The sequence below is a fragment of the Coregonus lavaretus genome (assembly GCF_964263955.1).
Source record: "Coregonus lavaretus genome assembly, chromosome: 24".
Classification (NCBI taxonomy): domain Eukaryota; kingdom Metazoa; phylum Chordata; class Actinopteri; order Salmoniformes; family Salmonidae; genus Coregonus; species Coregonus lavaretus.
In genome coordinates, this window is record NC_140011.1 from 30,427,992 (window position 1) to 30,442,264 (window position 14,273).

Genomic DNA, 14,273 nt, shown 5'->3' on the forward strand with positions numbered 1-14,273 from the left:
AATCAATGCACTTCAATGCTGACTGACATATGATATAAATCTGTGTTGCTCATTAAAATAAGAACAATTTAGATGTTTGGGCATGGATTTATGGTCAATTCTCAATTAATTACTTTTTAATTATTAGTGAAGATGACTCAAGTCAAAACCATCATGCTATGTACCACAAAGGGACCTCAATTTCAAACTGATAGGCTACTGAAATGAATACTTTCAATTATCACAAACACAGTTTGCTCTTTCCTCAACATATCTCAACCCTTGTCCTGGAAGCGCTTAGTATTTATGCTGGTTTTTGCCTCAGCTGAGCAACAATAGTTGGATGCAATGCAAACCAATAATTCACAAGAACTGTAGCTCACTTTTAAAAGTAATTCATATTTTTCTATTTTCATGAGGATAAGCACACCTCCGCACACTTACAGAATATGTCTTTAACACAATATTTACAAGCAAATAATGATGGAGAGATGTGAACAGAATAAATGATGCAACACATTGCATTGTTGAGGTGAAATCCAGCATATTCAACATATCTTCCATTAAACCTCCAGGACCAAGGTTAAGATACCATGTTGAAAATGATAGGAATACACATTGTTAGTTCAAAAGGAATGTATAGAAGTTGGTATAGCAACTTACTGTATTAGAGGGTTGGGCCTGATCACTAAAATGTCAAAACCTAACTGCAAAAAAATAATCTCTGACACACATAATTGTGCAAATATTGTATGTGCTCAAGATTATAGAATTAGATTTCAACAAAGCTTTGTCCCTTTGTTTTAAACAGCAATAGCTTGGCCACTAGCCAGTCATAATGGTAAATAAAGGTAACCTTCCACTATTTATACACATTTTGGCAATATGCACCCTCCCTCTGCAAGGTTTTCAGAAGTTAGATGAGTACGCCATATTCATCCGATGGGCATTTATCTAGTCAACTTCCTGCAATGACCTTGTCCAACCAACCAAAAGCTCAATCCCATCTACAGTGTTGAATGTACTGTTGTTGGTTTTAGAGCTTTAAAACAATGCCAGTCGATCCAGAAATTTTAGCAACATAGAAACTTTTGAGAGATTATGTACTGTATGCGAACGAAATATTAAACAATAAAAAAAATTATATTTACCAGATGCGTGTGCATTACTAATACATCCATTTGACTGGGGAGAGGGAGGAGAGAAATACCACAGTGTGCAATCACAGCAGCAAGATTTGTGACCTGTTGCCACAAGAAAAGGTCAACCAGTGAAGAACAAACACCATTGTAAATTCAACATATATTTATTTTCCCCTTTGTACTTTAACTATTTGCACATCATTACAACACTGTATGTAGACATAATATGACACTTGAAATGTCTTTACTCTTTTGGAACTTTTGTGAGTAATGTTTACTGTAAAAAAAATTTTGTTTATTTCACTTTTGTTTATTATCTATTTCACTTGCTTTGGCAATGTAAACATATGTTTCCCATGCCAATAAAGCCCCTTAAATTGAATTGAGAGAGAGCGTGCATTAGCCTTTTAGTGTGATTAATTATGCAGTGTCAGATACATTAGTTTGATTTGTCAAATCCAAGCATGAATATTGTATTTGAAATGTGTTACATAATTTCTGCGAAGTCTATGTCATTGTTGTTGCACGAAATATGTCATGTCAGCAAAACTTTCATAAATCTGCAAACAACTTCATTCCGGTAGGTGGCGCCAACGGCGTCGCGTTTTCTGAGTTCACGGTTTGCCGGCTGCCTCTTCCTCCTAGCGAGAGCCGCATACAGACCACAGGTTGAACGCATGAGTGCTAGCTGTTGCTAGTTAGCCTTGTATGCTTGCGTGATAAAAACTCAACAATTTAGCAACTTTACTATTAAACGTGTTTAATCGTTATAGGTGATATCATCTAAGGACCAGCTGCAAGATGAGTTTACTCGCCAAAATAGCAGAAATTGAGGCCGAGGTAAGTTAGCTAACGGTAGCTGTGATTCACGTTTTAGCTTGGCCACTTGACTAACGTTACGTTAGCGAGCTACTATAGTTGGCTAAAGTTAACTTGGCTAATCGAGGACGTAACGTTACAATGGATTTCTCCCCCTCAAAACATATTATATAACATAATATGATGGCAGACACCCAAGTCTGAGCATAGCTGGGTGTTATTTAGCTAACAATTCTCAACTCTACGTTAGTTTTTAACGTAGATACTAGCTCGGTAGTTGGCTACTGTAGTTAACTTTAGCTGGCTATGTGTTATTATTGGCAGGGTAACTAGTTGTCTGAAGATACCGACCCTACCTTTACTCCACAGAACAATAAGCTAGATGTTTCACCGGATGTATAAATCTGAAGCATTCGGTTGGTGTTTCCACTCACCACCAAATATGGCGATGAGAGGAAGTCCAGCAGTGGGAGAAGATGCATTTTGACCGAGATTCTGCTAATTTTCTCACCGATTAAACATTTGATGTCAAAACAGTTTTCTGTTCCAAAACGATAAACTGTTATGAACAGAGTGGACAACATTTTGTAGACTTTACCCTTTGCCAAAGTTTCAAAAAATTGCATTGTTTTTGACGTCCCCTAACGGAAATATGCAAATAAATGGGTCATTTCAGCAAGCCATGACACACACCATCTCAGATTGTTCTGAAATAGCTTCTGAAGTTAGAAACAGATAAATTCGTGAAACTTTTTTTTTTCATTTAATTTGATCTCTGAGAAATTAAGCAAATTGATTTCACCCAAATGGACCCTTTTTTTTAATTTATAGGATTCACATAATATTCAACAAATATAGTACCCAACATCCGATTAAGTCCAGACTTATTCCTACCATTGAGTAAGACATGAGGAATCCAATAAAATGGTCAAAGGCCAGCCACAGACCCCCCACATGCCAATCCCACCCCAACAACCAGTATACAGAATCGGTTCTCTATGTCTGACAACTAGTATGGAGCTGCGGCTTGAAGTAATGCTTCTTTATCCTTTGTAATGTATTTCCTGTGAATCTGATTATTTCCCCCCCCTTTAGATAAATTAGCCATTTGAAGTCGTTTGCATTATTTACCATGAATTCATGTGAAAGTACCATGTTTTGCCCACTAGATGCCGCTGTTCCTGCTACTGCCACCACACCCAGTAATCAATTTTGCTGGTCTCTTGTGTTTTTTAAAGGGATCACAACATTTGCTTTGCAACTTTGGGTAGAAAACCAATACCTTTTGCTCCTGATGAAAATAAATGATGTGGTCAACTGTGTAGTCAAGCCAGTCCTCCATGAAAGCAATACAGTTTGTCCTTCTCTTTGCAACCTAATGCTTCAACCCAACTCTCCTTGAATAGTCCAACAAATGGCAGCTCTCTGAGAGGGCTATCTGTATCGTGCAATTCTCATATGAAGACTTTTCCTACCAGCCCAGAACTTTGATGGAGAAACAGGCTAGTGACAAAAATCTTGTCACAACCCTAATAAAATAATACAATTATAAACCTTTGCATTGCAGTCATGTTTTTCAATACAATTATTAGAAAACATCTATATGTGATTGGTGACATTTTGATCATTTTACTGGATTCCTCATGTCATACTATTTATTAGGAAGAATTATGGCCCAAATCGGATGTTGGGTACTATATTTATTTATTGAAGATTATATGAAACCTATAAATTAAAATGGCAAATTTGAGTGCAATCAATTAGCTTAATATTTAAACAAAGTAATGTTTCAGGAATGCTAATCTCATCAGTTTCTAACTACAGAAATTATTTCAGAAAATCTGACATAGTGTGTGTCAATGCTATTTTTTTGTGCTTTTTGAATTGGAATGACTCATGCTAGAACGTGCCAATAGGATCTCGCTAGCTTGCGCTTGGCTCTGCCCACCTTCTTGCTTGTTCTACCCTCTATGATGAATTTGCTCCCATTGCAAACAACAGGCAGTGGTCTATCTTGGGTTAGTTATAAAAAATATTTGGTTACACTTGTTTACACAGACCTGTGTCATGTAAAAATCTACCCAGCCTGAAATAGTTCCCAGTCGTTCTGAATGTGACGTTATGTTGAAAAGAAAATGTCACAGTGTGAAATAATTGCATGTGCGTCTGTGTGGATGGCTGAGCTCGTACAGATAAATAATATATCAGAATGAGCAATGTCAGAGTCCCGAACATAAATAGATATACACTGAGTGTACAAAACATTAGGAACACCCCTTTTGCCATCAGAACAGCCTCAATTCGTCAGGACATGGACACTACAAGGTGTCAAAAGCGTTCCACAGGGATGCAGGTCCATGTTGACTCCAATGCTTCCCACGGTTGTGTCAAGTTGGCTGGATGTCCTTTGGGTGGTGGACCATTCTTGATACACACAGGAAACTGTTGAGCGTAAAAAAAAAACAGCAGTGTTGCAGTTCTTGATACACTCAAACCGATACACCTGGCACCTACTACCATACCCCATTCAAAGGCACTTAAATATTTTGTCTTGCTTATTCACCCTCTGAATGGCACATATACACAATCCATGTCTCAATGCTTGAAAATCCTTCTTTAACCTGTCTCCTCCCCTTCATCTACATTGATTGAAGTAGATTTCACAGGTGACATCAATAAGGGATCATAGCTTTCACCTGGTCAGTCTGTCATGGAAAGTGTTCCTAATGTTTTGTACACCGGCCAGTTTATTAAGTACACCACCCCGTTCACAAATGAATCGCACCTACAGACAGTGAGTCACGTGGCCGTGGCTTGTTATGTGAAGCAGGCAGACTGGCATCGAGGCATTCAGTTACTGTTCGATTGAACGTTAGAATGGACAAAATGAGTGACCGAAGCGACTTTGAGCGTGGTATGATCATCAGTGCCAGGCTCACCAGATACAGTACCTCAGAAACAGTCGCTATCCTGGGGTTTTCACAGCTCGTTGATGAGAGAGGTCGAAGGAGAATGCCTAAAATCATGCAAGCTAACTGGTGGGACACAAACAGACAAATAACAGCGCAGTACAACAGTGGTGTACAGAATGGCATCTCGTCGATCCTTGTCACAGATGGGCTATTGCAGCAGACGACCACAACGGGTTCCACTCCTATCAGCTAAAAACAAGTAGAAGCGGCTCCAGTGGGCACGCCATCACCAACATTGGACAATTGAGGAGTGGAAAAACATTGCCTGGAACATGACAGCAAGTTTAGTTCACTTGAGTGGCCTGCGCAGTCCCCAGACCTCAACCCAATAGAGCATCTTTGGGATGAGATGGAACCGGCTGTTCGCAGCCTGAATGTACCGCCGTCCAATCTGCAGCAACTGCGTGATGCCATCGCGTCAGGATGGACCAACATCCCTGTGGAACGTTTCCGACACATTGTAGAATGCCCAAAGAATTCAGGCTGTTCTGGAGGGAAGGGGATCTGACCCTGTACTAGATGGGTGTACCTGATAAACTGGCCGGTGAGTGTATATACAAAAAATGGTGTGTATGGACAGTATATGAATGGAAAAGGCGGGTACAGCAGTAGTTATATAGGATGAGCCATGACTAGAATACAGTATATACATATAAAGTGGGTAAAACAATATGTTAACATTATTAAAGTGATCAGTGTTCAATGACTATGTACATAGGGCAGCAGTCTCTAATGTGCAGGGTAGAGTACTGGGTGGTAGCTGGCTAGTAACAGTGACTAAGGTTCAGGGCAGGGTATTGGGCGGAGGCCGGCTAGTGGTGACTGTTTAACATTCTGATGGCCTGGAGATAGAAGCTGTTTATCAGTCTCTCGGTCCCAGCTTTGATGCACCTGCACTGTCTCCGCCTTCTAGATGGTAGCGGGGTGAACAGGCTGTGGCTCGGGTGGCTGAGGTCTCTGATCTTCTTGGTCTTCCTGTGACACCGGGTGCTGTAGATGTTCTGGGGGGCAAGGCAGTGTGCCCCCAGTGATGCGTTGGACTGACTGCACTACTCTCTGGAGAGCCCTGTGGTTGCGGGTGGTGCAGTTGCCATACCAGGCGGTGATACTGCCCAACAGAATGTTCTCAATGATGCATCTGTAGAAGTTCATGAGGGTCTTAGGGGCCAAGCCGAATTTCTTTAACCTCCTGAGGTTGAAGAGGTGCTGTTGTTCCTTCTTCAGAACGCTGTTGGTGTGGAGGGACCATTTCAGGTCCACAGTGATGTGCACGCTGAGGAACTTGAAGATTTTGACCCTCTCCACTGTAAAACTATTCGGTGTAATGTTCTTCTCCCTAAGTTCTTCTCCCTAAATTCCCTTTCCCTTAGAATTGGTTAGCCTAGGCTTTAAACCCCCTAAACATAGACCGGTTCCACACAGAAAATATGCAAAAACATTTGTTCGATAAAGACAGAGCATATTTTCATAAGAATCATTAAGCCTAAGCCTACTCACCAAACAGATGTCGTGGCCGTAACTCATCACCATGCAGTGTTCAATGTGTAATTGTTAATACATTCAGAAAATTCCAAAGAACGGGCAGAATAAACTAAATCGAACCTCTGTAGCTCAGTTTGTAGAGCATGGCGCTTGTAACGCCAGGGTAGTGGGTTCGATCCCCGGGACCACCCATACGTAAAAATGTATGCACACATGACTGTAAGTCGCTTTGGATAAAAGCGTCTGCTAAATGGCATATTATTATTATTATTATCTGTACAGTTGAAGTCAGAAGTTTACATACACCTTAGCCAAATACATTTAAACTCAGATTTTCACAATTCCTGACATTTAATCCTAGTAAAAATTCCCTGTCTTAGGTCAGTTAGGATCACCAATTTATTTTAAGAATGTGAAATGTCAGAATAATAGTAGAGAGAATGATTTATTTCAGCTTTTATTTCATTCATCACATTCCCAGTGGGTCAGAAGTTTACATACTGTCACGACTTCCGCCGAGGCTGTCCCCCCTCCTGGTTCGGACAGGCTTCGGCGTTCGTCGTCACCGGAGTACTAGCTACTGCCAATCCCATTCTCATCACTCCACTTGTCATATCTTGTCAATCACACACACCTGGTGCTCATTCCCCTTGTCTTTTGTGAGTGATTGTTTTGTTGTGAGAGCGTGTAGCTCGGTTGAGCTACATTTCACTGTGTTATTGCCACGGTGGATGTTTTCCCTTGTACAGTTTCGTTTGACGCTTGGGGTGTTTGATTTATGCAAACGGATTAAACTCTGGACTTCGGTATTTTACCTCCTGCGCCTGACTCCTTCTTTCACACCTCGTCACACATACACTCAATTAGTATTTGGTAGCATTGCCTTTAAATTGTTTAACTTGGGTCAAACGTTTCGGGTAGCCTTCCACAAGCTTCCCACAAGTCAAGTTTGTAGGCCTCCTTGATCGCACACGCTTTTTCAGTTCTGCCCACACATTTTCTATAAGATTGAGGTCAGGGCTTTGTGATGGCCACTCCAATGCCTTTGTTGTCCTTAAGCCATTTTGCCACAACTTTGGAAGTAGGCTTGGGGTCATTGTCCATTTGGAAGATGCGACCAAGCTTTAACTTCCTGACTGATGTCTTGAGATGTTGCTTCAATATATACACATAATTTTCCTTCCTCATGATGCCATCTATTTTGTGAAGTGCACCAGCCCTTCCTGCAGCAAAGCACCCCCACAGCATGATGCTACCACCCCTGTGCTTCACGGTTGGGATGGTGTTCTTCGGCTTGCAAGCCACCCCTTTTTCCTCCAAACATAACGATGGTCATTATGGCCAAACAGTTCTATTTTTGTTTCATCAGACCAGAGGACATTTGTCCAAAAAGTACAATCTTTGTCCCCATGTGTAGTTGCAAACCGTAGTCTGGCTTTTTTATGGCGGTTTTGGAGCAGTGGCTTCTTCCTTGCTGAGCGGCCTTTCAGGTTATGTCGATATAGGACTAGTTTTACTGTGGATATAGATACTTTTGTACCTGTTTCCTCCAGCATCTTCACAAGTTCCTTTGCTGTTGTTCTGGGATTGATTTGCAAAGTACGTTTATCACTAGGAGACAGAACGCGTCTCCTTCCTGAGCGGTATGACGGCTGCGTGGTCCCATAGTGTTTATACTTGCGTACTATTGTTTGTACAGATGAACGTGGTACCTTCAGGCATTTGGAAATTGCTCCCAAGGATGAACCAGACTTGTGGAGGTCTACAATTTTTTTTCTGAGGTCTTGCAAGCTGTTTAAAGGCACAGTCAACTTAGTGTATGTAAACTTCTGACCCACTGGAATTCTGAATTATTATAAGTGAAATAATCTGTCTGTAAACAATTGTTGGAAAAATTACTTGTGTCATGCACAAAGTAGATGTCCTAACCGACTTGCCAAAACTATAGTTTGTTAACAAGAAATGTGTGGAGTGGTTGAATGACGAGTATTAATGACTCCAACCTAAGTGTATGTAAACTTCCGACTTCAACTGTATATCGAAAAGAAGACAGATTTTGTTTTGTAATCCTGAAAGAATTGTCTTTGTCAAATTGAGCCCCGTTTCAAATTATGTTTGAGAATAACTGTTCCTTTCGCGAGATGCGCATCACTTCGTAGTGTCAACTTTTTTAATTTGGAAAAATATTCTGTTCTATTTTATTCTGTTATATTACATCAGGGTTGCCCAACCCTGTTCCTGGAGAGCTACCCTCCTGTAGGTTTTCGCTCCAACCCCAGGTGTTACTAACCTGATTCATCTTATCAACCTGCTAATTTTTAGAATCAGGTGTGCTAGATTAGGGTTGGAGCAAAAACCTACAGGACGGTAGCTCTCCAGGAACAGGGTTGGGCAGTCCTGTATTACGTCATGTTTTTTTTACTATAAAGTAGGTGTCTTGACTATGATAAGGGCTCTGGAAATAAGAGCGTCTTGTCTGCTAAATTAAGAAAGCAAGGCTATGCCATTACACAGCCATATGTTTTTACAAGCAAATCGGATCAAATTGTATTGGTCGCATACACATATTTAGCAGATGTTATTGCGGGTGTAGCGAAATGCTTGTGTTCCTAACCCCAACAGTGCAGTAGTATCTAACAATACACAGCAATACACATTAATGTAAAAAGTAAAATAATGGAATTAAGAAATATATAAATATTAGGACAAAGGGCCACTGCTTAGGTTACTGCCTTTTTGAAGATTGTGTTCCATGATATTAATATAACCAGTTGATTATATTATATATGGTTGAAATAAATTAATCTTAAATGGCACTTGCTTTTTTATTGACTGAATATACAGTACCAGTCAAAAGTTTAGACAAACCTACTCATTCAAGGGTTTTTCTTTATTTTTACTATTTTCTACATTGTAGAAGAATAGTGAAGACATCAAAACTATGAAATAACACATATGGAATCATGTAGTAACCACAAAAGTGTTAAACAAATCAAAATATATTTTATATTCTTCAAAGTAGCCACCCTTTGCCTTGATGACAGCTTTGCACACTCTTGGCATTATCTCAACCAGCTTCACCTGGAAGGCTTTTCCAACAGTCTTGAAGGAGTTCCCACATATGCTGAGCACTTTTTGGCTGCTTTTCCTTCACTCTGCGGTCCGACTCATCCCAAACCATCGCAATTGGGTTGAGATCGGGTGATTGTGGAGGCCAGGTCATCTGATGCAGCACTTCATCACTCTCCTTCTTGGTCAAATAGCCCTTACACAGCCTGGAGGTGTGTTGGGTCTTTGTCCTGTTGAAAAACAAATGATAGTCCCACTAAGCGCAAACCAGATGGGATGGCTTATCGCTGCAGAATGCTGTGGTAGCCATGCTGGTTAAGTGTGCCTTGAATTCTAAGTAAATCACTGACAGTGTCACCAGCAAAGCACCCCCACACCATCACACCTCCTCCTCCACGCTTCACGGTGGGAACTACACATGCGGAGATCATCCGTTCACCTACACTGCGTCTCACAAAGACACAGAGGTTGGAACCAAAAATCTCAAATTTGGACTCATCAGACCAAAGACAGATTTCCACCAGTCTAATGTCCATTGCTTGTGTTTCTTGGCCTAAGCAAGTCTCTTCTGCTTATTGGTGTCCTTTAGTAGTGGTTTCTTTGCAGCATATCAACCATGAAGGCCTGATTCACGCGGTCTCCTCTGAACAGTTGATGTTGAGATGTGTTAGTTACTTGAACTCTGTGAAGCATTTATTTAGGCTGCAATCTGAGGTGCAGTTAACTCTAATGAACTTATCCACTGCAGAAGAGGTAACTCTGGGTCTTCCTTTACTGTGGCGGTCCTCATGAGAGCCAGTTTCATCATAGCGCTTGATGGTTTTTGCGACTGCACTTGAAGAGACCTTCAAAGTTCTTGAAATTTTCCGGATTGACTGACCTTCATGACTTAAAATAATGATGGACTGTCGTTTCTTTGCATATTTGAGCTGTTCATGCCATAATATAGACTTGGTATTTTACCAAATAGGGCTATCTTCTGTATACCACCCTTACCTTGTCACAACACAACAGATTGGCTCAATCGCATTAAGAAGGAAATAAATTCCACAAATTAACTTTTAGCAAGGCACACCTGTTAATTGAAATGCATTCCAGGTGACTACCTCATGAAGCTGGTTGAGAGAATGCCAAGAGTGTGCAAAGCTGTCATCAAGGCAAAGGGTGGCTACTTTGAAGAATCTCAAATATAAAATATATATGTGTTTAACACCTGTTTGGTTACTACATGATTCCATATGTGTTATTTCATAGTTTTGATGTCTTAGCTATTATTCTACAATTAAGAAAATAGTAAAAAATTAAGAAAAACCCTGGAATGAGTAGGTGTGTCCAAACTTTTGACTGGTACTGTATATATATATATATATATGGTAGTATTTCAATTTAGCAGTATTTCAATCTTCTCGATGGAGCATTGTGAATAAAGGTAAAATTTGCACTACAGTGGCATATCTCATCCCTGCATTGAGGTACGTTTTCCAACCCATGTCTCCCGCCGGCGCCACTGTGTCTTAATGCAACCGTGATTACGTTCCGACCTCAGTGCAGCTCAGTATAAACAAGTATAATGGTGCTGTCCGTGTCATGATGACAATATGTTTTCTTTATTAGTGATCAGTCGAAATCCAGCCATCACACAACTTGGCTCTGAACAAGTAGGCCTAGCTAATATTCTAGTTCTGATTGTTGTATTGTGTAGAATATGAATGAATTAAAGCATCCTCTCTGTGTTGGGTAGATGGCTCGGACTCAGAAGAACAAGGCCACATCTAACCACTTGGGGCTGCTCAAAGCTCGCCTGGCCAAGATGAGGAGAGAACTTATCACACCAAAGGGAGGCAGTGGAGGAGGCACAGGGGAAGGTGAGTCCGGACTCCTGATCATCATTCATTTTTAGAATGTGTCCCTTTGCTACACAACAGTGCAGTGGAGATGTAGCGAGTTGAGATTTACAAGCTCGTGTCACATTGTAATGAAATCTAATTTGTCACTCTGTTGTATAGGCTTTGATGTGGCAAAAACAGGTGACGCCCGTATCGGGTTTGTAGGGTTCCCCTCGGTGGGCAAGTCTACTTTACTAAGTAACCTGGCAGGGGTGTACTCAGAGGTGGCAGCCTATGAGTTCACCACCCTCACCACAGTACCAGGAGTGATCCGTTACAAGGGTGCCAAAATACAGGTACTTTACTTGCATCTTATACCTTTCACACTGCACCTTAAGGCCAACAGAGGCCAATCTGTACAAACAGTGATAATTTGATTTTTTTCTACAAATGTTTTAATCTTTGTCATTTCTTTAAGATGTTTTGCAGGAGAATATATTTTAGTATTAGGATGCTTATTCTACTTTTGTGTCTCCAAGCTCCTGGATCTCCCAGGTATCATCGAGGGGGCCAAAGATGGCAAGGGCAGAGGACGACAGGTCATCGCAGGTGAGAACCACCAGTGAAGCATCAGAACCATACACAAACTACATGTGACAGTTTAGAGCGCACACACGTGCCACACTCACATACCTTGAAGGTAGTTTGTAACTGTGGTCTTTCTCTTCCCAGTGGCTCGAACCTGCAACCTGGTCCTCATAGTGTTGGATGTTCTGAAGCCTCTGGGCCACAAGAAGCTGATTGAACACGAGCTGGAGGGCTTCGGAATCCGCCTCAACAAGCAGCCGCCCAACATCGGCTTCAAGAAGAAGGACAAAGGAGGCATCAACTTCACCGTCACAGTACGTGTTTAACACAACGGTTTCACGTCCAGCTCAATCTGTCCCTATTTCTCTCTGTGTCTCTCTCTCTTTAGAGCTGTCTGTCTATCTATGGAGGTTGATCGATCTTTTGTCTCTCCCTTTCGATTTCAATGGGCTTACTCTGGTGTTCTTCCTTTCTCTCTCCTTCTCTCCAGTGTCCACAGAGTGAGTTGGATGGTGACGCAGTGAAGAGCATCCTGGCCGAGTACAAGATCCACAACGCTGACATCACCCTGCGCAGCGACTCCACGGCTGATGACCTCATCGACGTGGTGGAGGGAAACCGGTAAGCAGCTGAGCACTTCTACAAACTCAGGGATGTAATCTTCCTGATTAAGCAGGAACTCCTGTTTTTCTGACATAATCCTCCATTCATCTATAATTGGGTCTGACCTATACCCCCTAGCCAAAATACTGCTATACCCCATTCCAAAGTATGGTCAACGCTCCCCTACAGACCTGCTGACAGACATGCTCTGTTTAATCCCACCAGAGTGTACATCCCCTGCATTTATGTACTCAACAAAATCGACCAGATCTCCATTGAAGAGCTGGACATCATCTACAAGGTGCCCCACTGCGTGCCCATCTCTGCCCACTCCCGCTGGAACTTTGACGACCTACTGGAGAAGATGTGGGACTACCTGCACCTAGTGCGCATGTAAGGAGACGCTCTCTCAACCTAACAGCCCGTAGAAGGGACATATAGGGTTATTGGAAACCATATTACACTGCTTGATAAATGTGTGGTTTGTGTCTAAATTCATTAATAATTTGAATGTGTTGTCCCCCAGATACACCAAACCCAAAGGCCAGCTTCCTGACTACACATCTCCAGTCGTTCTACCTACTGAACATACTACAGTAGAGGACTTCTGTCTGAAGATTCATAAAAGCCTCCTCAAAGAATTAAAATAGTGAGTACTAACTACACTATTGACTAATGGCTTTTGTGCTTCTTGTTGATGTTTTGGAAATGACTGAGGTATACCCACCCCAGTATTTAACCGATTTAAAGCCACAATCTGTAAGAAATAAAGAACTCACCAAATGCACATAGCTGCCACTAGGTGTCCAATGTTAACAATTGAATTACCGTTCAAGGGAGAGCACAGCACACAGACATATATGATACAATGTTGCACCTGGCTGGTATTTTTCTAACACTCAGTTATCCTGTCCTTTCAGTGCTCTGGTGTGGGGTGCTTCAGTGAAACACAACCCCCAGAAGGTGGGAAAAGACCATGTCATGGAGGATGAGGACGTAATCCAGCTGGTGAAAAAGTAAAAGGACTCCTGACTCACTGCATCACAGGGAATAGTCTGCTGCTCATGAAAACCCCCCTCAAACATATCCACGAGAACATCTGTGTCTTGTGGTTCTCAATTTTATGTTGGAATTTTCAAACTGAAAAGAAAAAATTATATGAATGTCAATGTTGCATTTACCTCCCTCATTTATACCCGTATGTGATTCATAACATCCATCGAAGAGGTATGAGCCTTGAATATAACATTTTTAATCAAATAAACACCATAAAAAGGACTATTTTATTATATGAAGTCATCGTCTTTTATATTTGATAATTATAAAGGCCATTGGGTTTATGCCTGGAAAGATACACTGTAATTAATGTTGAACAACACTGAATTAATATAACATTCACGTTTCCCTTCATATGAAATACATCCACATCCTGTCCCAGTGACATGGATGTGTCCTGCTCCATCTGTCTATACTTTCACTGGTGAGACTGTTCTTATGAAATACATCCTAAAACATAGTGGGTGTATGATAGCTCCATCTCCTCTGGAAGTCAAGCGATACCCCTGGACTAGACATTACTTACCCAGAGACCATCTCACGGTGTCCAATACAACGGCTTTATTTGAAAGGCCTGTCGGCCACTGATTTATATAAAATCGGTGATATAGTCAGGCTGGCATCCCACCCCCTCTCTCCAGCACGGACAGTCTCTCAGGTTAATCAGTTCATTCACTCAGACACAGTCTGGGGACATTCTACCCCAGCTGTTCAGAAACACCAATAACCCACAGTAG

General features: G+C 41.4%; 1 protein-coding gene across 1 annotated transcript; it reads left to right on the top strand.

Moving 5' to 3' along the window:
- Positions 1–1,753: 1,753 nt before the first annotated feature.
- On the top strand, positions 1,754–13,758 carry LOC311099565 (developmentally-regulated GTP-binding protein 1-like). Its single transcript, XM_084140262.1, has 9 exons — positions 1,754–1,961; positions 11,205–11,328; positions 11,470–11,645; positions 11,829–11,898; positions 12,022–12,191; positions 12,368–12,498; positions 12,706–12,873; positions 13,007–13,129; positions 13,401–13,758. The coding sequence occupies exons 1-9, from the start codon at positions 1,923–1,925 to the stop codon at positions 13,498–13,500; spliced, it is 1,101 nt and encodes a 366-aa protein (XP_083996388.1). The 5' UTR covers positions 1,754–1,922; the 3' UTR covers positions 13,501–13,758.
- The last annotated feature ends 515 nt before the right edge of the window (positions 13,759–14,273 follow it).